The sequence below is a fragment of the Culex quinquefasciatus genome, chromosome 3, assembly GCF_015732765.1.
Source record: "Culex quinquefasciatus strain JHB chromosome 3, VPISU_Cqui_1.0_pri_paternal, whole genome shotgun sequence".
NCBI classification, from domain to species: Eukaryota; Metazoa; Arthropoda; class Insecta; order Diptera; family Culicidae; genus Culex; species Culex quinquefasciatus.
In genome coordinates, this window is record NC_051863.1 from 92121578 (window position 1) to 92144679 (window position 23102).

Consider the following 23102-nt stretch of genomic DNA (forward strand, 5'->3'; position numbering starts at 1 on the left):
GTGGACTTGGGGAACCACTTGGGAGGGTCGGATTATCGCAAGCAACACCGATTAAAACACTCAAGTTTCTCTTAACTACATCTATTTATCGACTAATTAAACTTAAGGTTTCCTTCGAGTAGATTCGCGACGACGTAACTTCCGTCCGATCACTTCGGCTGCTTGCGGCGAACTTGTTTGGTCCTCGACTCGACGCGCAGAAAATTCTCGTTCGTGCTGTTCGCGCGCCAAAATCTCTCCTCTCGATCGTTGTCGTTTCTCGCACCGTCGTCAACGGCGCGCGGTTGCCAGCTTTGTCGTCGATCGCAGTAGCCGTGGGGTTGGACACTGCTCAGTTGTAAAATTATCTTCGGGCTGACAGCTTTCGGCCCGAACATCCTCCCCACCGGAAGCGGCTGTAGTCTCGGCGTTGTCCAGAATCGGCAGCGGTGCCAGCTTGTGGATCGGCCGCTTCAATATTCCGGAACGTGTTCGCAAGTCGACGACTCGAACCATCTTGTCCGGACCCGGGTAAGTTTCGGTAACCACTCCGAGTCTCCACGATTGGGGTGGCAAGTTGTCCTCCTTGATCATGACAACCATGCCCTTGCGCACGTTGACCATCTTCCTGGTCCATTTTCCCCGAGCTTGAAGTTCCACCAGATACTCCCGTGACCAGCGATTCCAAAAGTTGTCACGGAGCACCTGGACGTACTGCCAGCGGGACAGTCGATTTGTAGGAATCTCCTCGTAGGTTGGCTCTGGTATTGCCGTCAGCGGACGGTCAATCAAAAAATGTCCCGGCGTTAGCGGTTTGGGGTCCGATGGGTCCTCGGACTGCGCGTACAGAGGACGCGAATTGAGTTGCGCCTCAAACTGGCAGAGCAGGGTAGCAAATTCCGTCATCGTGAGTAACGCAGTGTTGCATACCTTCTTCAGGATCGTCTTGGTGCTCTTGACTCCTGCTTCCCAAATTCCACCCATGTGCGGTGCGCCAGGGGGGATCATACTCCATTGAATCTCGCGCGGCTGGCAAAACTCAAAAATCTTTCTCTCCGTCAGCTGATCCTGCAACAGCTTGTACAGGTCGTGTAACTCGTGCTTGGCGCCGACGAAGTTCGTCCCGTTATCAGAAAACAGCTCCTCGGGTAGACCACGGCGGGACACGAACCGTAGCAGCGCAGCGATGAATGCTTCAGTCGACAGGCTCTCGACCGCCTCCAGGTGGATTCCCTTCGTTACCATGCACACGAACACGCACACGTAACCCTTGACCGGGGCCGCCTTCCGCCCAGCTTGCTTGATGAGGAACGGGCCCGCGAAGTCCAGGCCAACCTTCTGAAACGCTGGAGCTCTGTCGCAGCGATTCGTTGGCAGGTCTCCCATAAACTGCTTGGCTGTCGTGGGACTGACCTTGAAACACTGCACGCAGCTCCGTGTGATCTTGCGTACCACCGAACGAGCGTTGGATATCCAGAATAGCCGGCGAACTGCCGCCAGCAATGCCAGCGGGCCAGCATGCAAGTTCTCCTTGTGAATGCATCTGACCAGGTTCTGCACCACCTTGTTGTGCTGCGGCAGTATCCACTGGTGCTTGGTTGCGTACGGCAGCCGCGAATGGCGCAGGCGACCGCCCACACGCAACAACCCATCGTCCAGAAATGGGTTCAAACAATTTAGTTTCTTGGCTATTTCGGCGGCGAACTCCAGGTGTTGCACCACACGCAAAATCGCCTTCTGCGACTCGCGCATCTCTGGGATCGTAGGGTACCTTGACACGATCCGCCTTTCCTTGACCTTCTCCTTACAGTTGCGGCAGAACCGCACGACGTAGGCGAAGATGCGCTGCAGCTCTCGAAACGATTCGATCCTCTCGAACGTTGGTTGGAATGTTTCGTACTGGATGGCCGCGCTTACGACCACAGCACGACGAAGCTCTGGAACGGCGTCATCTGGCAGCGGCTCTGGTTCCTCCATTTCGCAGATCTCACTTCGCTGGTACTCTGCGCACTTCTTCCATTTCTCGTTGGTTGCTAGCTTGGTTGCAGACATACCGCGTGAAACGATATCTGCAGGGTTGTCTGCAGTGCGCACATACTTCCACTCGAAAATACCGCCGGTAGCGACAATCTCAGCAACCCGATTTTTGACAAACACCTCCAGTTGATCAGGTTTCTTTTTTAGCCAAGCAAGCACGACCTGGCTGTCAGACCACAGCACAATTTTCCTGAAGACGAAGTCCACCGCCTCCAGGACGTTCTTGACCAACCGGTGCAGCAAGCGTGCGGCCAGCAGCTCACTCCGTGGGATCGTTTTCACCGTCTTTGGAACCAATTTCGATTTGGCGCACAGCAGGTTCAGTTCCGCGGGGCTCCTGGGATGATCGATTTCACGTACACGCAAGCTCCGTACGCGTGCTTCGACGCGTCGGCGTACCCGTGCAGCTCGTTTGCAGCGGCGTTCGTAGCCACCACCCTACGCGGCACTCGAATCTTGTTGAGGTCCCGGATTGCATCCAGGAAGTTCTCCCACTCCTTCACTAGCTCTTCAGGTATCTGCTGATTCCATCCAATCTCCCTTTCCCAGATACGCTTCATCAATAACTTGCCGACGAGAACCACTGGCGCAGCGATTCCGGCCGGGTCGAAGATGCTCGCGACACGCGAGAGCACTTGCGATTTCGTTGGCCGCCCGCCTCGCTCGGAAGGCAGCGGCGCAAATTGTAGTTCGTCCGCCGCGGGGTTCCACAGCAGACCCAGAGCCTTGATCACCTCCTTGGTTCCAGTTCCACCAACGCTGACAAGCTCCTCCCGATCGGCTTCCGGAATGGCCTCCAAGAGTTCCGGACTGTTCGACGACCACTTGTGCAACTCAAATCCGCCTGCCTTGCACAGTTGGATCAGCTGCGATTGCGCTTCGGAAGCTTGTGAAATGTCGTCGAAACCGAACAGCGCGTTGTCGACGTAGAAGTCTTCCTCGATGATCTTGGCTGCTAGTGGGAATCGATGCTTCTCGTCTCTGGCCAGCTGCTGGAGCGCTCGTGTGGCCAGAAATGGTGCGGATGCAGTGCCGTAGGTGACCGTCGTCAACTCTAGCACCCTAAGCGGTTTCGTTGGATCGGTTCTCCAAAACACGCGCTGCAGCGGCGTGTGCCTTTCATCGACAAGGACTTGCCGATACATCTTGGCCACGTCTGTGGTCAGCACGTAGCGGGGGAAGCGAAAGCGAAGAACGATCGAGACAAGGGAGCTTTGGTTTAGGTCACCTAACTTCATCACATCGTTGAGAGAGAGGCCGTTCACTTTGGCGGATGCGTCGAACACCACGCGGCACTTGGTGGTAGTATTCGACGGGCGAAGAACGGCGTGGTGAGGCAGGTACCACTTCTTGAGTCCCGCTGGATCTTCACCTTCTTGTATCTCCTTGCAGTGTCCAAGCTTCTCGTACTCTTCCATGAATTCGACGTACTGCTTCTTCAACTCCGGCTGTTGTGCAAGCTTTCTCTCCAGAGCGTAGAATCTTCGCAGCGCCATCGTACGTGAATCGCCGAGCTCGGCGACCGACTCTTTGAGCGGAAGCTCCACTACGTACCTCCCAGTTGCATCCCGACGGTGTGTTTCCGTGAAGTGCAGCTCACATTCACTTTCTTCACTTGACACTTTCACATCACTTTCGTATTCTTCCAGCTCCCAAAAACGTTGAACGGTGCGGTTCAAGTCTTCCAGTGTGGCTGAGTGCGAGTGAACCACTGCTGCAGCTTCGTCTTCTTCATCGCACACGCCACCAACGACCCAGCCGAACTGAGTCTCGCGTAGCATTGGCAGGTGTTCCGCAAAATGCACTTCTCCGGGCATCAGCAACTTCAAGAACAGTTGATTGCCCAGTAGCAGATCCACCTTCCCAGGCTGGTGGAAAGACGGGTCCGCAAGTTGTACTCCAGGTGGCAGCTCCCAGCTGCGCACGTTCACTGCGGACGTGGGAAGGTCGGCCGTGACCCTCTCCGTGACCAAACACTTGATGTTCGCGCTGAAGCTGGAGTACCTCGAACGAAGTTGGACCACGCTGTCCGATGAAGCGTGGGTTTTCGTGCCGTCGATTCCTGCCACGGTGACGTTGGACGGGAACTGCTTCAAGCCCAGCGCCTCCACCATGGCCCTCGAGATGAGGTTAGCTTGTGACGCACTGTCCAATAAAACTCTGCAGGGGTGGGCCTTGTTGTTTCGATCCATTATGTCCACCACTGCCGTGAGAAGCAGCACCTGTTAGGTTGGCGTCTCGTTGTGGCAACTCGCGGTTGTCAGCTGAGCTGCTTCTTGCTTCTTGACCTCCGGGGCTTGTTCCGGCGGTGCTTGTGTCACCTTCTGTTCCGACTTGGGGCGTTCTTCGGAGTGGAGCAGACTGTGGTGACGTCGTTTGCACTTCGAACAGGTTCCCGGTGAAGTGCACTTCTTGCTGGGGTGTCCCTTCTTTAGACAGTTGAAGCACAGGTTGTGCTCCCGAACCTTGACCAATCTTTGCTGCAACGGAAGTGCCTTGAATTCCGGGCAGGCGTGGTTCTTGTGGCCCTTGCCACAGATGTCGCACCTGTCTTCCGATCTGGTCTCGGACTCGGACGTGGACACGGCGTACGACTTCTGGCTGGACTTGACGGCTGGCTTGGGCTGGACCGTTGGCTGCTTTGGTTTCAGGTCCTCGCAACGCTCCATGACGAAGCACTGGGCCTTCAGGAACTCCAACATCTGATCGTACTGGGGCAGTTCACCTTTCTTGACCTCCGACTCCCAGCGTCTTCGAGTGTCCTTGTCCAGCGCTGCACCGAGCAGATGGACCACAATCAGCTCTGATATTCCCGTGAACTCCTGTTCCAGGAACTTCAGACTCTCTACGTGCCTTGTGCACTCGTCCACCAGGCCTCTCAACTCGACGTGGTTCTCCTTGTTCATCTTCGTCAGGTTCAGCAGCCCGTTGATGTGTCTGTCGATCGCATGACGCTTGTTGCCGTACTTTTCCTCCAGAATTTCCCAGGCATGGGCGTAGTTGCCCTCGCTGATGGTCTTCGCGTCGATCGACCCAACTGCACCCCCCACCAGCGCGTGTTCCAGATGGTAGAGCTTCACTGCTGGCGGATCGGGCGCCTTGTCGACCACTTCCTTGAACAGGACCTTGAACTTCGGCCAACTCTCGTAGCGGCCGTCGAACGAGGGGATTGGCATTCTCAAGGGATGGTGAACAATGACAGGGGGTTGAGGGGCTTGCGGGGGTGCAGTTGCGTTCAAGGTTCCGTTTGCCCTTGTGGCATTGAACCCGAGCAACTGCTCTTCGAGCATGAGGGCCACTCTGTCATGGAGGTCGTCAAATTCTTCGTAATGCTTGTCAGCCTGCTTACGACTCTCCATGTCGACCATGGCCAGGATGGATTCGTGGTTGGACATGTACTCCTTCTGAGCGGTTTCCAACTTCTTCATGTAGACATGAACTTGCGGCTCGCTTAGCTGGCGAACTTCCGCAGTCTCCGTGGGGCGAATAGCTTTGAGTATCTTCGTCACCTTACCTTTGGCCAGGCCTCGGCGGTGGACGAGCGTCTCGATCTCCATCTTGATCTTGTCCTGCAACTTCCGCTTCTTCTTCTCCTTCTTCACTACTGGCGTCGACGTTGTGGCTGAATCTCCAAATTCAGCGCTGCTTCCGGGGGATGTTGCAGGAGCTTTTGAAGCACTTTTCGGCATTAGAGGAACACCAACAATCGAGCCTTGTGCCCGAATCAAACACGGAAATCGGCCAAGTCCGAAATCGCGATGCTTGGGGGGAAATTGTGTCCTCTAATCCGAATCGTCACTTCTCTTCTGGTCCCGCTTCTGGAACCTGCCACTTGTTCCTCTTCAAGAACCTTTTCCACTCAAGAACTTTCTGGACGCATCGCTTCTCACACTTTGCACTTTTTCACAAAGATGGCGTCCTCGTTCACTTTCGCCAAGATGGCGGCTTTTTTTCACTTGTTTGCGGCGTGTTCTCGTTTTCCAACTTTTTGGGCGCTTTGTACGCTTTTCGCCCACTTGCCGCGATAAAACGACCCTCCGCCTTTGTCCTTGGCACTGTCCCCGCGCTTCCGGTTCACCAGATCCGGCTCGTTTGGACCATGTCCGTTTTCGAGTTCAACTTGTGGACTGTATTTTTTGCACTATTTGGCGGACTTGGGGAACCACTTGGGAGGGTCGGATTATCGCAAGCAACACCGATTAAAACACTCAAGTTTCTCTTAACTACATCTATTTATCGACTAATTAAACTTAAGGTTTCCTTCGAGTAGATTCGCGACGACGTAACTTCCGTCCGATCACTTCGGCTGCTTGCGGCGAACTTGTTTGGTCCTCGACTCGACGCGCAGAAAATTCTCGTTCGTGCTGTTCGCGCGCCAAAATCTCTCCTCTCGATCGTTGTCGTTTCTTGCACCGTCGTCAACGGCGCGCGGTTGCCAGCTTTGTCGTCGATCGCAGTAGCCGTGGGGTTGGACACTGCTCAGTTGTAAAATTTTCTTCGGGCTGACAGCTTTCGGCCCGAACAGATGCTATTATTCGATTACCACAATCACTCACCCCATACTGGATCGAAGCAATCTGTGCCCGTGGTCGGACGCGTTTTTGATTGCTGTAATTTTTTAACCTTTTTAATTGTCTTCAAAAGTGAAAAATTTCGCAAAATCCGGAGATCTCGTTCCCTTTTCCGCTTCAAGACATTTGTAGTTAAAGTGGTGCAAGTAACAAGCAGATTTTTTTGTGAAATTTTTGAAATACGTCTTCCACGACTCGGAAGAGTTGCACCACCGGATGGAGATGTCAGCAGCAACAAGAAAGATTGGAGCTTGTTAACCTCACGAAGTCGGGTCCGGTGGTTCAGTGGTTAGCGTGGTAGCCTCTAAACCCCAGTATGGCCTGGGTTCAATCCCAGACGGACCCGGTAGCTTTTTTCGAGACGAGATTTGCCTGACCACGCCTTCTATCGGATGGGGAAGTTAAACGTCGGTCCATTCGCGTAAAAGAGGTTTTGGGTGACTCACCACACATAACCTTCGGACGCCTAGAAATGAGCAGAAACTTGCAACAGAGACCACAAAAGACCCGGGGGTCGTTAAAGTTGATTACTTTGCTTTTTTTTTTAACCTCACAAAGTGGCCACTAGCTTAAGCGTTCCTGTGATTCCACGTCTTTCAAGAATTGTCGAAGCAGATGTGGGTGGCGTTCATCATCCAGCCACTTTAAAGTTGTGGGTCGCTTGCAGTCATTCGTGCGGTACCAGGACTGCTGCCGGAGGTTCTGCTGATCAAGGCAGGAATTCAAGATTTGTGAAGTTTCAAGTGTCATGTTGCGAGGCGATCGGAATTGAGCTGTATCCAAGATGCTTCGTATTTGGTGAGAGCTTTCCATTTTTATTTTCAATTGACACTTTCATTCACTCTAACATCCATACACTTCAGTAAAGACAAACCACGCCAATATTACTATATACGCGGTAGGGTGTTCCTTTGGTCGTTCGCTGTGAGTTGTGGATTGCCTGCTTCTCTAATGAAGGTTCGACTAGGGGGGCATGCTTATTAATTTCTCGTCGCTCCATACCCTCAGTGACGTGATGGGAGCAAGGGCGTCTATACAAAGTGTCCCTACACCCGCTACAAATATCCGGTGCTTGGGGAGGGGAAAGGGGTTGCTTTTTATTCTTTGCGCCGGTATTTGTAGCACTAAAATTCGTGCAAAAAAATTTATGCTCGTGGGTGAACAGATTACGGAGTAAAAGATGATCGAATTGTTCACCTAGCGCTCACATGTGTTCCGGGACCAAGTTGCCTGCGGGTATGGGGATCATACATACATACATACATACATACATACATACATACATACACCACAATCACTCACCCCATACGAATAGCGACACAAAAGCACACAAAAAAAATTAACCTGCATAATCACTACTTCGCGTCCCCACTTCCAGCGCACCAATGATGCTATTATTCGATTACCACAATCACTCACCCCATACGAATAGCGACACAAAAGCACACAAAAAAATTAACCTGCATAATCACGACTTCGCGTCCCCACTTCCAGCGCACCAATGATGCTATTATTCGATTACCACAATCACTCACCCCATACGAATAGCGACACAATAGCACACAAAAAAATTAACCTGCATAATCACGACTTCGCGTCTCCACTTCCAGCGCACCAATGATGCTATTATTCGATTACCACAATCACTCACCCCATACGGGATCGAAGCAATCTGTGCCCGTGGTCGGACGCGTTTTTGATTGCTGTAATTTTTTAACCTTTTTAATTGTCTTCAAAAGTGAAAAATTTCGCAAAATCCGGAGATCTCGTTCCTTTTCCGCTTCAAGACATTTGTAGTTAAAGTGGTGCAAGTAACAAGCAGATTTTTTTGTGAAATTTTTGAAATACGTCTTCCACGACTCGGAAGAGTTGCACCACCGGATGGAGATGTCAGCAGCAACAAGAAAGATTGGAGCTTGTTAACCTCACGAAGTCGGGTCCGGTGGTTCAGTGGTTAGCGTGGTAGCCTCTAAACCCCAGTATGGCCTGTGTTCAATCCCAGACGGACCCGGTAGCATTTTTCGAGACGAGATTTGCCTGACCACGCCTTCTATCGGATGGGGAAGTTAAACGTCGGTCCATTCGCGTAAAAGAGGTTTTGGGTGACTCACCACACATAACCTTCGGACGCCTAGAAATGAGCAGAAACTTGCAACAGAGACCACAAAAGACCCGGGGTCGTTAAAGTGGATTACTTTGCTTTTTTTTTAACCTCACAAAGTGGCCACTAGCTTAAGCGTTCCTGTGATTCCACGTCTTTCAAGAATTGTCGAAGCAGATGTGGGTGGCGTTCATCATCCAGCCACTTTAAAGTTGTGGGTCGCTTGCAGTCATTCGTGCGGTACCAGGACTGCTGCCGGAGGTTCTGCTGATCAAGGCAGGAATTCAAGATTTGTGAAGTTTCAAGTGTCATGTTGCGAGGCGATCGGAATTGAGCTGTATCCAAGATGCTTCGTATTTGGTGAGAGCTTTCCATTTTTATTTTCAATTGACACTTTCATTCACTCTAACATCCATACACTTCAGTAAAGACAAACCACGCCAATATTACTATATACGCGGTAGGGTGTTCCTTTGGTCGTTCGCTGTGAGTTGTGGATTGCCTGCTTCTCTAATGAAGGTTCGACTAGGGGGGCATGCTTATTAATTTCTCGTCGCTCCATACCCTCAGTGACGTGATGGGAGCAAGGGCGTCTATACAAAGTGTCCCTACACCCGCTACAAATATCCGGTGCTTGGGGAGGGGAAAGGGGTTGCTTTTTATTCTTTGCGCCGGTATTTGTAGCACTAAAATTCGTGCAAAAATTTATGCTCGTGGGTGAACAGATTACGGAGTAAAAGATGATCGAATTGTTCACCTAGCGCTCACATGTGTTCCGGGACCAAGTTGCCTGCGGGTATGGGGATCATACATACATACATACATACATACATACATACATACATACACCACAATCACTCACCCCATACGAATAGCGACACAAAAGCACACAAAAAAAATTAACCTGCATAATCACGACTTCGCGTCCCCACTTCCAGCGCACCAATGATGCTATTATTCGATTACCACAATCACTCACCCCATACGAATAGCGACACAAAAGCACACAAAAATTAACCTGCATAATCACGACTTCGCGTCCCCACTTCCAGCGCACCAATGATGCTTTTATTCGATTACCACAATCACTCACCCCATACGAATAGCGACACAATAGCACACAAAAAAATTAACCTGCATAATCACGACTTCGCGTCCCCACTTCCAGCGCACCAATGATGCTTTTATTCGATTACCACAATCACTCACCCCATACGAATAGCGACACAAAAGCACACAAAAAAATTAACCTGCATAATCACGACTTCGCGTCCCCACTTCCAGCGCACCAATGATGCTATTATTCGATTACCACAATCACTCACCCCAGACACAATAGCACACAAAAAAATTAACCTGCATAATCACGACTTCGCGTCCCCACTTCCAGCGCACCAATGATGCTATTATTCGATTACCACAATCACTCACCCCATACGAATAGCGACACAAAAGCACACAAAAAAATTAACCTGCATAATCATGACTTCGCGTCTCCACTTCCAGCGCACCAATGATGCTATTATTCGATTACCACAATCACTCACCCCATACGAATAGCGACACAAAAGCACACAAAAAAATTAACCTGCATAATCACGACTTCGCGTCCCCACTTCCAGCGCACCAATGATGCTATTATTCGATTACCACAATCACTCACCCCATACGAATAGCGACACAAAAGCACACAAAAAAATTAACCTGCATAATCACGACTTCGCGTCCCCACTTCCAGCGCACCAATGATGCTATTATTCGATTACCACAATCACTCACCCCAGACACAATAGCACACAAAAAAATTAACCTGCATAATCACGACTTCGCGTCTCCACTTCCAGCGCACCAATGATGCTATTATTCGATTACCACAATCACTCACCCGACTTCGCGTCCCCACTTCCAGCGCACCAATACGTATCAAACTTCATGAAATTGAAAAAACCATGAATTTTGATACCCATATTGCTCCAATTTGTATGGTTCCATAAATGTCCTCCCGGGAGAACCTTCCCTCAGGACACTGGCCACTCTGGGTGTGGCCAATCCTGTCCAAATTGACATTTGCATTACCAGTATCAAAAACCATGAATTTTGATACCCATATTGCCCCAATTTGTATGATTCCGTAAATGTCCTCCCGGTAGAACCTTTCCCATTGCATTGGCCACTCCGGGTGTGGCCAATCGTGTAAAATGGCCATTTTCATTACCAGTTTCAAAAACCATTAATTTTGATACCCATATTGCCCCAATTTGTATGGTTCCTTAAATGTCCTCCCGGTACAACCTTCCCTTAGGGCCATGGCCCCTCCGGGTGTGGCCAATACCCTACCAGTTTGGTCCCAACCCCATTGCCCCAAATCATTTTGGTTTTCGCAACCGTCCTAACAATCTTTATTAGAACAGAATTCCTCCCAAGTTGGTGCACAACCTGTGTTTTTCAATGTGTACATGTGTGTGTGAGTGAGCAATAAAATTACCACCGTCGATCCGTCTTTGATGAAACCTCGGTAGGCACTGAAATTGGTCAGAGGCTATCTGTTAGCTTATATAGTTCGCATGAAATGCGACAACATGGCGCAAATTTTGCCTCGTCTCCTGCTTTCTTGGGTAGGCAGCGAATGACAAATATGTTAAAGCTGACTGAAATAAATCAACTACCACCACCACCTGCTTTCTTGGAACAGTCACGCGAGAATGTTGCACCACTGTTGCCACATTTCATGCGAACTATATAAGCTAACAGATAGCCTCAGAAAATTTCAGTGCCTACCGAGGTTTCATCAAAGACGGATCCACGGTGGAAATTTTATTGCTCAAACACACACATGCACACATTGAAAGACACAGGTTTTGCACCAACTTGGGAGGAATTCTGTTATATTGAAGATTGTTAGGACGGTCACCGGGAAACCATAATGATTTGGGGCAATGGGGTTGGGACCAAACTGGTAGTATATTTGCCACAGCCTGGAGCGGCCAGTACACTGGGGAAGGTTCCACTTTATCGAACCATTTGACTTGAGGCAATATGGGTATCAAAATTCATGTTTTTGATACTGACATGACATTTTGCAAATGGCATCAAATTCATAACATTTTAATTATAACATAAAACTAAATTAAGGTTGCTATTTCATTTCATATTATTACAAAAGATTGAACGCTGGCTAAATTAAAGCCGACTTAATGGCCCAGCTCACACAGGTCATCCTCCAATGACCAAAATATTGGCCGCTCACTTCGTAGCTGGGGAACCACGGAAATAAGGGGCGCGAGTTGGACAATGTTGCCGAAAGTTTGCATGAAGTGGGACACGACCTGAAAGTTGGGCTGCCTTTTCAGGGCTACCGCTTCCGATGCTCATTCTCCACCGTCCATACCGCGCAATCATCAATCTTGATCGGCGTATTGGTGTACTCCTGAGACGTGCAGACCAACGAATTCTCCACCGGTATCTGCATCAGTTCCAGGCAGTACATCAGGCCACGAATCTCCAGTGGCAGAGAGATGGATGTATCGTTGCTGAATTCCACATCCGGTAACGGAGACTAGGGGGTTGTCGGTGTTAATCGTTTACGCGACTGGCGACATTGGCAAATCTCCAAGTGGTGGCTCAGGTTTCAGCTCGAGGGCAGCGAAATCGAATTGCATTCGTGCTGGCTCGTTCTCTCCGGCTAACCCCCTACGATGTTCAACACCCGGTCGGTGGCCTCTTCGTCTTCAGTGCCCTGGCCAAGTCGTTGACATCATCGCCAAGCCAAACGTCCATGTAGTGCTTCTTGTTTTCGTTGCTGTCGGGTAGATAAGCGAGGTTGAATTCTATTTGTTGGGACCGCTCGGGGTAGGATTCTTGACCTGCGGAAAATGTGGAACTTCAACTGCGGCTCGTGGAACTTCAACTGCTTCTACCGCAGGCGGTGAATCTGGCCAATTCGATTGAAGAAGTGTTAATCCGGTGACCTCACCAAAGACACATGTTTATACCTCGGTTCCTAGGAAGGTGTGGCCAATTCTGTAAAAATGGTCATTTTCATTTCCAATATGAAAAACCATGAACTTTGATACCCATATTGCCTTATTTGTATGGTTCGGTAAATGTCCCCGGTAGAACCTTCCCTCAGGGCACTGGACACTCCGGGTTTGGCCAATCCTGCCAAAATGGCCATTTTCATTACCAGTATCAAAAACCATGAATTTTGATACCCATATTGCTCCAATTTGTATGGTTCCATAAATGTCCTCCCGGGAGAACCTTTCCCAGGGCACTGGCCACTCCGGGTGTGGCCGATCCTGTCTTAATGGCCATTTTCATTACCAGTATCAAAAACCATGCATTTTGATACCCGTATTGCCCCAATTTGTATGGTTCCGTAAATGTCCTCCCGGAAGAACCTTCCCTCATGACAATGGCTACTCCGGGTGTGGCCAATCCTGTCAAAATTGCCATGTTCTTGAGCATGAGCATGAGCATGAGCATGAGAGACCACCCATGGTTGTCCTTCTCCGTTGCCTCAATTTGTATGGTTCCGTAAATGTCCTCCCGGAAGAACCATCCCTCATGGCAATGGCCACTCCGGGTGTGGCCAATCCTGTCAAAATTGCCATGTTCTTGAGCATGAGCATGAGCATGAGCATGAGAGACCACCCATGGTTGTCCTTCTCCGTTGCTGAACAGGACCGTAATATCCTATCAATACAACCTACCATACGCTTAAACGATCTAATGATGTTTCCCTTATCAACAGCATGTATGAATGCGCTGAAAAGATAAAACATCAAGATCATTAAAACTACACAGAAAAAAATATTCCTGTGAATTTACATTATTTATCATGTACCAAAAGGTATCATGATAAATGATGTATATTTACATTAGGTTCATTGGAAATTTACATTAGATTCATTGGAAATTTACATTAGTTTTGAAAATTTACATTAGTTTTGGAATTTACATTACTTTTGGAATTTACATTAGTTCAAATCAACTAATTCTGATTGGCCAATGGGAATGAGAAGCTCGACTTGGATTGCAGTAGGAAAAGGGTGTGGCCTATGTTCTATTTTAAAATGATTGAAGCGGGCAGCAAAAGGAAATTTGGATTTTAAAAAGTTGTTTCACAGGTAGGGTACGCTTTCTCGTCGAAGGCCAAGTGGAATAACGCTGGACTGGAATCGAACGGACGACGGGTAGGATGTTCGGTGTTACTGCTGCTACCCGCTGCCGACTGAGCCATCTTCGCATTTTATAAACGAGCGGCTAAAGCATCAACTTGTTCAGGTCGAGGCTCAGGCAGTGGGCAAGCGAAATATGAGAGCGATAGAAAGAGAACCAAATATAACTATTTTTAGTTCGGGTAGTTTTGAAGTCAACGTTTGGCAGAAATACATTAGATATGGGTCATTCCATCTCAACTGTGCACGAAAAAGTGCAAATTTGAAAATTACCCTCTCCGATCCTGCTCAAATTTGGCAGGGCTGTTGATACTATCAAAACATGCAAGAATCCCGAATTTCATAAAAATCGGACCATCCCCTCCATTTTTGTACCTCCCCAAAAAAACGACTTTTTCGCGATTTTGGAGCGAAACCCCTATTTTCAAACGGCGATAGCTCAGGAACCACAAATCTTAGAAGGTCGGTCTTAGACTCAATTTTGAAGAAAATTGGACGTAGATTCCATTTCCGAGATCAAAATTTTGATTAATTTATGTTTTCTACCTGTATTGCGCAATTGAAAACTTTAAACGGCCGTATCTCAAAACACCCCAACTTATTTTTTTGATTTGACCTCACCATCGTGTTCCCCGGCCAATTTTACATAAGAATCACTTATCGGCAAAAAGGAATATGTTTCGTTCCAGAGATATCGAATTTTAAAGTTTTGAGAATTTGAGATTACCTACATTACCTTCATTCGCCGCATCTGCTAGAAGCACTCAGGAGCGCTATTCAATAATTACTACCTGGTGCTCTGGAAAATGATTAATTTATTTTTTATTTTTATAATTTCAGGCAATTTTTAAATAGCTAATACCTTAATCAATCAATTTTTTGTTCAGGGAATATTTGTTGGGTTATTTTGAATGTACCGTTTTTTACGAGTTGCTAACCGTTTTAGAGTACCCTCGAGGCCATGACTAGGGCCTTTGTCAGAAGCGGTTGCAAAATAGTGCCATTCAGCAAAACCCCAAAATCTCCTTCATGGTTCAAAAGATTGATCATATTAAATCGATTTTTATATTGTGTTGTGAGCCAGCTCCATTTTATAATTGGATGATTTTGGTCAAGGTACATTTAATTTAAAAAATAATCATAATACGTGTGGACAGCAGCCGTATTGTGTTCCAAGAATCCGAAATGATAGAAGAAAAAAAACATTATTTTTCGGACGGTGCCTAGATCAAACAAACCATCCACATTAACGACCCCCGGGTCTTTTGTGGTCTCTTTTGCAAGTTTCTGCTCGAACCTAAGAGTCCGAAGGCTTGAATGGGGAGAGCGCCCAAACCTCTTTCTATTCCAAGGAACCTTCCACCCCAGTGTTTGAACTGACGACCTTTGGATTGCGAGTCCAACCGCCGCCAGCGATTAAACCGGAGTAGGCTTGGTTTGGTGTGTTGTTTGTACTTATGGCATGGAGACGACTCCTACACCTGGAATGACTTAACGGCCTAACAACCAAGGCCGGGACCGACATTTTATTTCCTCATCCGATGGAAGGTTGGAGCAGATGGGAATCGAACCCAGAATTATCCGCTTACAAAGCGGACAGCGTAACCATTCGGCCACGCACTGTCACACGATGTGTCTAAATCATCGCTACTAAATTTTGGGAACCAGCTGAACTTTGTGATTTTCTTACATTTTAAAGTTTTATACTTCCCAGAAATCCTTTTCCTACTCCTTGTGATCGTTCTTCACGAGAATACAACGTACCAACAAATTTTATTCAATTTAATTCATATTTTTTACTCAATAGTGTATCGTGCACTTATTGTTCAGTGTTACTGACAAGATCAATTGCATTATTTCTGCTCCCTCCATCGGAATCCAATTCTGCCCTGTACCTACTGTGTGTAGTTATTGCTCTATCCTGTGGGTTAGCACAGACATTCATCTAATTTCTTAAGCGGATAAACATTTGCGATTTAACGCCAGTTGCTTACAGTGTTATACAGTTAATTTTGCCCAACTTGCTAAAGATTATTTAAATCTTATTCCAATAAATGACCAGGTAGTAGTTATTGAACAGCGCTCCTGAGTGCTTCTAGCAGATGCGGCGAATGAAGCTAATGTAGGTAATCTCAAATTCTCAAAACTTTAAAATTCGATATCTCTGGAACGAAACATATTCCTTTTTGCCGATAAGTGCTTCTTATGTACACAGAAAAAAAAATTCCGGTAAATTTACATCATTTATGATGTACCAAAAGTGCACGTCATTAATGATGCTTATTTACATTAACTTCAACTGAAATTTACATGCCTTCCGACGTAAACGCACCGAGCAGTCAACCATTCGAAAACTTGTAAATTTCTGATGAAAATGATGTAAATTTACCAAAGCAAAAAAAAATTTTTACTCCGTTGAATTTTAAATCCGATGTAAATTTCAAATGCTTCTATGGCCAAATGTGGTTTTTCTTTCTTTTCTGATCAAATTAAGCACTTGACTTCATTCAAAGAGTACTTATTTTTAATCATAAAAGACAAAAGTGAATGATTCTAAACTACATTGGGCTAAGAGCTTGAAAAGTAGTATCAGATTTTAAATTCAACGGAGTAATATAAAAGTGTAGGAAAAAAGCTTATCAAACTGTGAATTTATCTCTGCGAGATTGACTGTAAAATAAAAAATGCATTTCTTACAGCTGATGTAGTCAAGATGATATCAACACTACAATAATCATCAGATCCAAATCTCGTAAGTGCGGGATCATTCTCAGTGGCTTGTGCCGGAGGCCGTACATCGACACGTTTCAGATCCTTGTGCCGTAGGGCAAGATGCCCATCATGATTGGCGCGCTCTCCACCGTATCGATAAATTCATCCATCTGAGGAAGGCGGACAGCTAGTCGTTGGTTTGAAGCACTAAACCGTCGAGTTTCAATTCGGCGACACGTACTAGACGGAGGTGGCAGCAGCCAGGATCTACAACAAAACACAATATTAATTACGCAATTAAGTTTGATTTCGTTCAACAATTTGACCCACCTGAAGAAATGAGACCAACAGCGTCATAGTAACTCCGGTATCGTGAAGGTTTCGTCGGTGGTAACCAGATCCAGACTCGTTTGAGCATCTTGGTCCTACATAACGGTTCGGTGCCATGTGTGAACAACATAGGAAAAACAAATGCACGTATACCAAGCTTTCCTTCTTGAGACGATGCTCCTCAGCCGATCGGTCATTGAGCACTCCAGCGCCATCACTGCATAAAAGAAGAAATTTAAAAAAATAAATAAATGGCAAATCTAAAAGGATTTTACCTTGATCAACAGTTTGCGGACTTTCCATTAGTGGCCGCGTACTGCGGCGAGGTAAATTTTCACACATCGGCCACGTTCAGGTTGACAGAGCTAGTTCCAGCCTTGGCGGACAGATCGTCTTTATCTGAGGCGTGCACCTTTGTGCCGTTATCCAGCAAAAGCTATATCATCAGGATCGGTTGTACTCGATGCAACGTCGTGACAGCTGGCCGTCATCGGAATGTGGGTTATCCGTCGTGTCCAAACCACCTTCCTTGGCCGCAACAGGCCGCAACCAGCGTGAGATCCTCCGAGTTTTAGCACGATTTTCACTCGATCTTATTTTTTTATTTTTGTTTACTTTGACCACTTTGACAACTTGATGGTACCCAACCCATCCAGCTTCAGACGTTTCGTTGGAGTAGCGTGTAATCAAAATTGGGTATTGCAAGGGGCTACTTTTTCTAGAGAAACACTATCGGTTGTAAGGGATCGTACATAAACTACGTGGCCTTCAAATTTGAAATCGGCACTTTAAAAAAATCGATATTTTCATTAATTTATTGAATTTTTTACAGTTTTTTGAGAGAAGCATGACTGTTACAATGTATTCAGCAACTTTTTGTTCAAAAATAAAATAAAATTAGCCTCCTTGACCCCCTTAAAACCCGACCAGGGCCGAGAGACAAAAACTTTAATTTAAATTTGTACCAAAAAGGTTTTTTTGCAATTTTAAAAATTGAGGGAACTCCCAGAAAAAAAATGTTTTTTGAGTCTTAGCTTAAGTAGGTTACTCACGTTTAGAGTACAAAATGAAAGCAACCAAACTAGGTTTGAGTCAACAGTGTATTATAAACTCCTGAGCGTGCAGCTGTCAAATTCGCTCTTTCTGTCCTGCTTGCACCATGAACGACAAAGAAGGAAGATTCCACTAAACGTTGACAGCTGTTGACAACTTGCTCAGTTATAATCATTTGCCGTGATCAGTTGAAGCTGCAAAAAAATAATGCTGAATTCGGGAAAAGTGCTTTTAAAGCACCAGCAAATCGTCCTTTTTCTGATTCGTGCCGTTCTAGAAACGCCAGATCAAGATGCAGTTGCAAAGGTCGGACCCCGGGAAACCATCCAAGATGTTAAGGTCAAGTTCGCCGCCCTGGAGTGCATCGAGGAACCGGCCCAACTGGTGCTGTCCTGCGAGGGCATGCTACTCGCCCACGACTCGCTCGTGTCCGCCCTCGGCTCGGCCGAACTCGACCTGACCGTGCCGCTGCTCGGTGGTAAGGTACACGGTTCGCTGGCCCGTGCCGGCAATGTCAAGGGAAAAAGGCCGAAGGTCGAGAAGAAGGAAAAGAAGAAGAAGACCAGCCGTGCCAAGCGCCGCATCCAGTACAACCGCAACTTTGCCAACGTGGTGCAGGCCTTCGGTCGCCGCCGCGGTCCGAACGCCAACTCGACGTAAGCTGCTCTGAATGGTGTGCGGTTCGAGTGTGAGTGTGGGTGGGATTTGTGGCTTGTTTGATTCGTTGCGAAGATGAAGGAAGAAAAGGCGAGAATAAAATGAAGAAACGAAAGGAGGTAAATTAAAATAGAATTAATTTGTTTACCAAATAATAATTGTCGGCGGAAAACACAGGGTATTCGTATCGCGTCAAGCTCTCCGGACGTGGGGGGTCGCTGGCAAGGCGTTGCCCAGTCCCCCTTGCCCCGCACCCCACGGGCCACGACAATTGCAGCTGCGGTGCGGCTAGAGGAGGCGAAGACCGACGAAGGGTGAACATGTGTTGCGGTAGACACGGTGGCACAATCCGCCGTGATGCTGGGACGCGGAATGACGAGAACCGGAATCGGAAGTCTGGCGGAGCATCATCGTATCGAGCCACCGCGGGAAAGAGCATGAGCAATCGCGTAGACAGCAGAGTGAGTAAAAAGAAGAGGATAAAGGCAGGTGCATCTAGGTCTAAGGAAGAACTTGGGTGTAAATCTTACGACAATTACGGGAAACCCGGTTGACAGTTATCTGGTTCCGAACACCGCTTTTGAGCAACTGGGTAAACTAATGTAACAACTCAAGCAAAACAATGTGAATTTGTAAACAAATGTACTATTTGTTTCCCTTTTCCCTTCAGTGAATGTTTGCTTTAAGAATGAGCTTTTTATTTACAAATCCACATTGGTCCATTCACAATGTTTAGCTTGAACTATTAATTTTTAATGCTTACCAATGTTCATTATTTACCAATCAACTTTATTTAGAAACCGCCTTCCGGATTCTTCCCGGAGTACGGCCACAACATCCGCTGACCATTGTTTGCCGACTGTCGTGAAAATCGTTTTGCCACTAATGACATTTATCTAGTTTGTTTTGACTAAAATAGAGCGTTTTACCGTTTCATTTGATACGAAAACACTTTCACTGAACTCCGCACCAAGCGCACCAAGCATTAACAACAAATGAACTGATTTGTTTTTGTGAGCTGTCACTGCAAAACAATTTGAACTTTAAATTTACATGTTTTTCAAATTTTAAATTTCACAAATATACATCATAAGTGCCATTTACATGCTTTTCAACTTTCAAATTTGTGACGAGTCAAAAACAAAAATTCCATTTAAATGAAGTTCAAGCATTACGTTGAATCTGACTTTACATGAAGGCTCTTTAAATGCAATACATCTATTTACAATGAATTTCAAAATTACATTGAGCATGTTTACGTTCAAAACAAGGTTTCAGTGTCGGGTAAATTTACATTTTTTTTTCTGTGTAAAATCGGACGGGAAATACGATGGTGAGGTCAAATTCAAAAAATAAATAGGGCTGTTTTGAGATACGGCCATTTAAAGATTTCAATTGCGCAATACAGGTAGAAAACATATTTTAATCTAAATGTTGATCACAGAAATGGATTCTACGTCCAATTTCCTTCAAAATTGAGTCTAATACCGACCCTCTAAGATTTGTGGTTCCTGAGTTATCGTCGTTTGAAGATAGGGGTTTCGCTCAAAAATCGCGAAAAAGTCGTTTTTTGGGGAGGTACAAAAATGGAGGGGATGGTCCAATTTGGATGAAATTCAGAATTCTTACATGTTTTGATAGTATCAACAGCCCTGCCAAATTTGAGCAGGATCGGAGAGGGTAATTTTCAAATGCTGTTCCGCTTCAGATGGAATGACCCATATATGATTTACATTAAACAGGAATTTACAGGAAGCCGAACACGGGTAGAAATTCATCAGATTTGAGTTTCCATGTTCAACGTTTCCATTAGATTCATGATTTACATTAGATTTAGATTTACATTGGAGTAATTTCCATGACTTTTTACTCTTTACATCATATTTCAACATTACATTGAGTGAGTTTACATAAGAAACAGTAATTACGTGCTGTGTAAATTTACATATTTTTTTCTGTGTAGATCTGGAGCAAATAGGTAACAGGCGTTGGCCACCAACGGTGCCCGCCATGTCAGTTTGTTGATCTCGGGGGGATTGGGACGGGAATGTTAGTTAGCACATGTTGCTACAAAGGGTGGGTTCTATACGATATCCACACCCCCACGTGTGCCGGAAAACTACTTCTACTTGGGATTTTGTTAGTGGGTTAGGTAATGGCCAGGATTCAACATAGAGGATGATGATGCGACCCAATAATCAATAAATTTTGTTTAATGGTGTGATGTATTATGCATTCTCAAGGCAAACAGTCGGAGGATGCGGATGAGTCTATTCCCGGTTATTTGGTGTTGAGTTTAGCATAAATGATTCAATCTTAGACAGCCGGCTGTGTAAAGATAAAACCAAATAAAATGCGAAAACGCGAAACAGCTCGGACCGAAAAACACACACAATCGGGGGGACAACAAAGACGGAAACGACGCGCACCGTTCAAGTTCTCCAACGCAACTGTCAAACATCGCGAAATCGTCCGGATCGAAATACACACACAATCGGGGAGACAACAAAGACGGAAACGGCAACGAAAATCCCGCGTGATGACCGCGACGCGCACCGTTCAAATTCTCCAACGCAACTGTCAAACATCGCGAAATCGCCCGGATCGAAAAAACACACACGATCGGGGGGACAACAAAGACGGAAACGGCAACGAAAATCCTGCGTGATGACCGCGACGCGCACCGTTCAAATTCTCCAACGCAACTCCCTGTCAAAATTGCCATGTTCTTTATCAATAACAAAAACCATGAATTTTGATACCCATATTGTCCCAATTTGTATTGTTCCATAAATGTCCTCCCGGGAGAACCTTCCCCAGGGCACTGGCCACTCCGGGTGTGGCCAATCCTGCCAAAATGGCCATTTTCATTACCAGTATCAAAAACCATGAATTTTGATACCCATATTGCCCCAATTTGTATGGTTCCGTAAATGTCCTCCCGGGAGAACCTTCCCTCAGGGCAATGGCCACTCCGGGTGTGGCCAATCGTGTAAAAATTGTCATTTTCATTACCAGTTTCAAAAACCATTAATTTTGGTACCCATATTGCCCCAATTTGTATGGTTCCGTATATGTCCTCCCGGTAGAACCTTCCCTCAAGGCCATGGCCACTCCGGGTGTGTCCAATATCCTACCAGTTTGGTCCCAACCCCATTGCCCCAAATCATTTTGGTTCTCGGGTGACCGTCCTAACAATCTTCATTAGAACAGAATTCCTCCCAAGTTGGTGCACAACCTGTGTTTTTCAATGTGTGCATGTGTGGGTGTGTGTGAGCAATAAAATTACCACCGTGGATCCGTCTTTGATGAAACCTCGGTAGGCACTGGAATTGGTCAGAGGCTATCTGTTAGCTTATATAGTTTGCATGAAATGTGGCAACAGTGGTGCAACATTCTCGCGTGACAGTTCCAAGAAAGCAGGAGACGAGGCAAAATTTGCGCCATGTTGTCGCATTTCATGCAAACTATATAAGCTAACAGATAGCCTCTGACCAATTTCAGTGCCTACCAAGGTTTCATCAAAGACGGATCGACGGTGGTAATTTTATTGCACACTCACACCCACACACACTCTCACACACACACACACACTCACACTCTCACACACCCCAAAACCCAAACCTCACCAAACCCCGAATCCAAGATGTGACGCGACCCGTGTCGAGGGATGCATGGCTGGGGGGGTTCAACAAATTCCCAGTCGATAACGGAGCCTGTGGGGCACAGGGGCGCACCCCACACGTAATTTGCCCTTACTGCGTCACGGCAGGGCACTGGCGCAGCGGACCGTATTTCCCTAGCGACTCGTGGGATTCAAAATGAAGACAAGTGAAACAAACCAACAAAAGGGTCCCGATGCGCCCCAAGCATCGGAAAACACGGAGGTAGAAGAGGACGCAAACGTCGAAATGGCAGGAGGCGAGTCAAACGGCGGCGACACCGCAGGCGGAGTGGCGAGCGCGTTCCGTGGAAGCGGGAAGGTGTTGAGATCCCCAGTGTTGAACCAGGCGGCTGCTTCGAGTCAGCAGATAGGAGTAATTGGAGAGGAGACACCCAAGTCATCCTTGTTGAACTTCGCCGGCAGTACCCCTCAGGACGGAGTCCTGCTCGGAAGGACCTCGTTGCAGGAGGTCAGAAGGAGGGTTAACGAACTCTTTGATTTCATCAAGGACAAAAACAACGTCCACACCAGAATCAAGCAGATGGTGAATGGAGTCAAGGCAGCCATGAATGCCGCAGAGCGCGAAAACAGCTCGCTGGTGGTGACGCGGAATTCACTGAAGCTCAGAGCTGAAAGAGCCGAAGAAACGCTGAACGCAAAACTGGAGGAGGAAGCGCTACGGGAGAAAAACCGAAAACGCCGCCCGGCCCAGGCTCTAAAAGGGACAGGGAAACGCCTGGAGAGGAGGAGGACGCAAAGAAGCAGAAGCAGGGGAATGGAGACAGTCCGGACCCAGCGAAGGAGCCAGAACCAGACCC

The 23102-nt window shown here is 47.1% G+C and overlaps 3 protein-coding genes across 3 annotated transcripts; 1 reads left to right on the forward strand and 2 right to left on the reverse strand.

Moving 5' to 3' along the window:
• Window positions 1–270: 270 nt before the first annotated feature.
• LOC119769071 lies at window positions 271–2031 on the reverse strand. The gene has a single exon (XM_038260969.1). The coding sequence runs from the start codon at window positions 2029–2031 to the stop codon at window positions 271–273; it is 1761 nt and encodes a 586-aa protein (XP_038116897.1).
• A 305-nt stretch (window positions 2032–2336) lies between these two features.
• Window positions 2337–4208, reverse strand: LOC119769072. Its single transcript, XM_038260970.1, has one exon. The coding sequence runs from the start codon at window positions 4206–4208 to the stop codon at window positions 2337–2339; it is 1872 nt and encodes a 623-aa protein (XP_038116898.1).
• Window positions 4209–17161: 12953 nt separating this feature from the next.
• On the forward strand, window positions 17162–18635 carry LOC6035724. Its single transcript, XM_038260971.1, has 3 exons — window positions 17162–17236; window positions 17341–17464; window positions 18241–18635. Exons 1-3 carry the CDS (start codon window positions 17162–17164, stop codon window positions 18621–18623), a joined length of 582 nt encoding a protein of 193 aa, XP_038116899.1. The 3' UTR covers window positions 18624–18635.
• The last annotated feature ends 4467 nt before the right edge of the window (window positions 18636–23102 follow it).

What these genes read in the sequence shown, in the direction of transcription:
- LOC119769071 (XM_038260969.1), bottom strand. Translation starts at nt 2,031, where the DNA reads ATGTCTGCAACCAAGCTAGCAACCAACGAGAAATGGAAGAAGTGCGCA.
- LOC119769072 (XM_038260970.1), bottom strand. Translation starts at nt 4,208, where the DNA reads ATGGATCGAAACAACAAGGCCCACCCCTGCAGAGTTTTATTGGACAGT.
- LOC6035724 (XM_038260971.1), top strand. Translation starts at nt 17,162, where the DNA reads ATGGCAAATCTAAAAGGATTTTACCTTGATCAACAGTTTGCGGACTTT. An exon ending in TGGCCGCGTACTGCGGCGAG is followed by an intron (nt 17,237 to 17,340) that starts GTAAATTTTCAC and finishes GCCGTTATCCAG; the next exon opens with CAAAAGCTATATCATCAGGA. An exon ending in CGCAACAGGCCGCAACCAGC is followed by an intron (nt 17,465 to 18,240) that starts GTGAGATCCTCC and finishes GTGCCGTTCTAG; the next exon opens with AAACGCCAGATCAAGATGCA.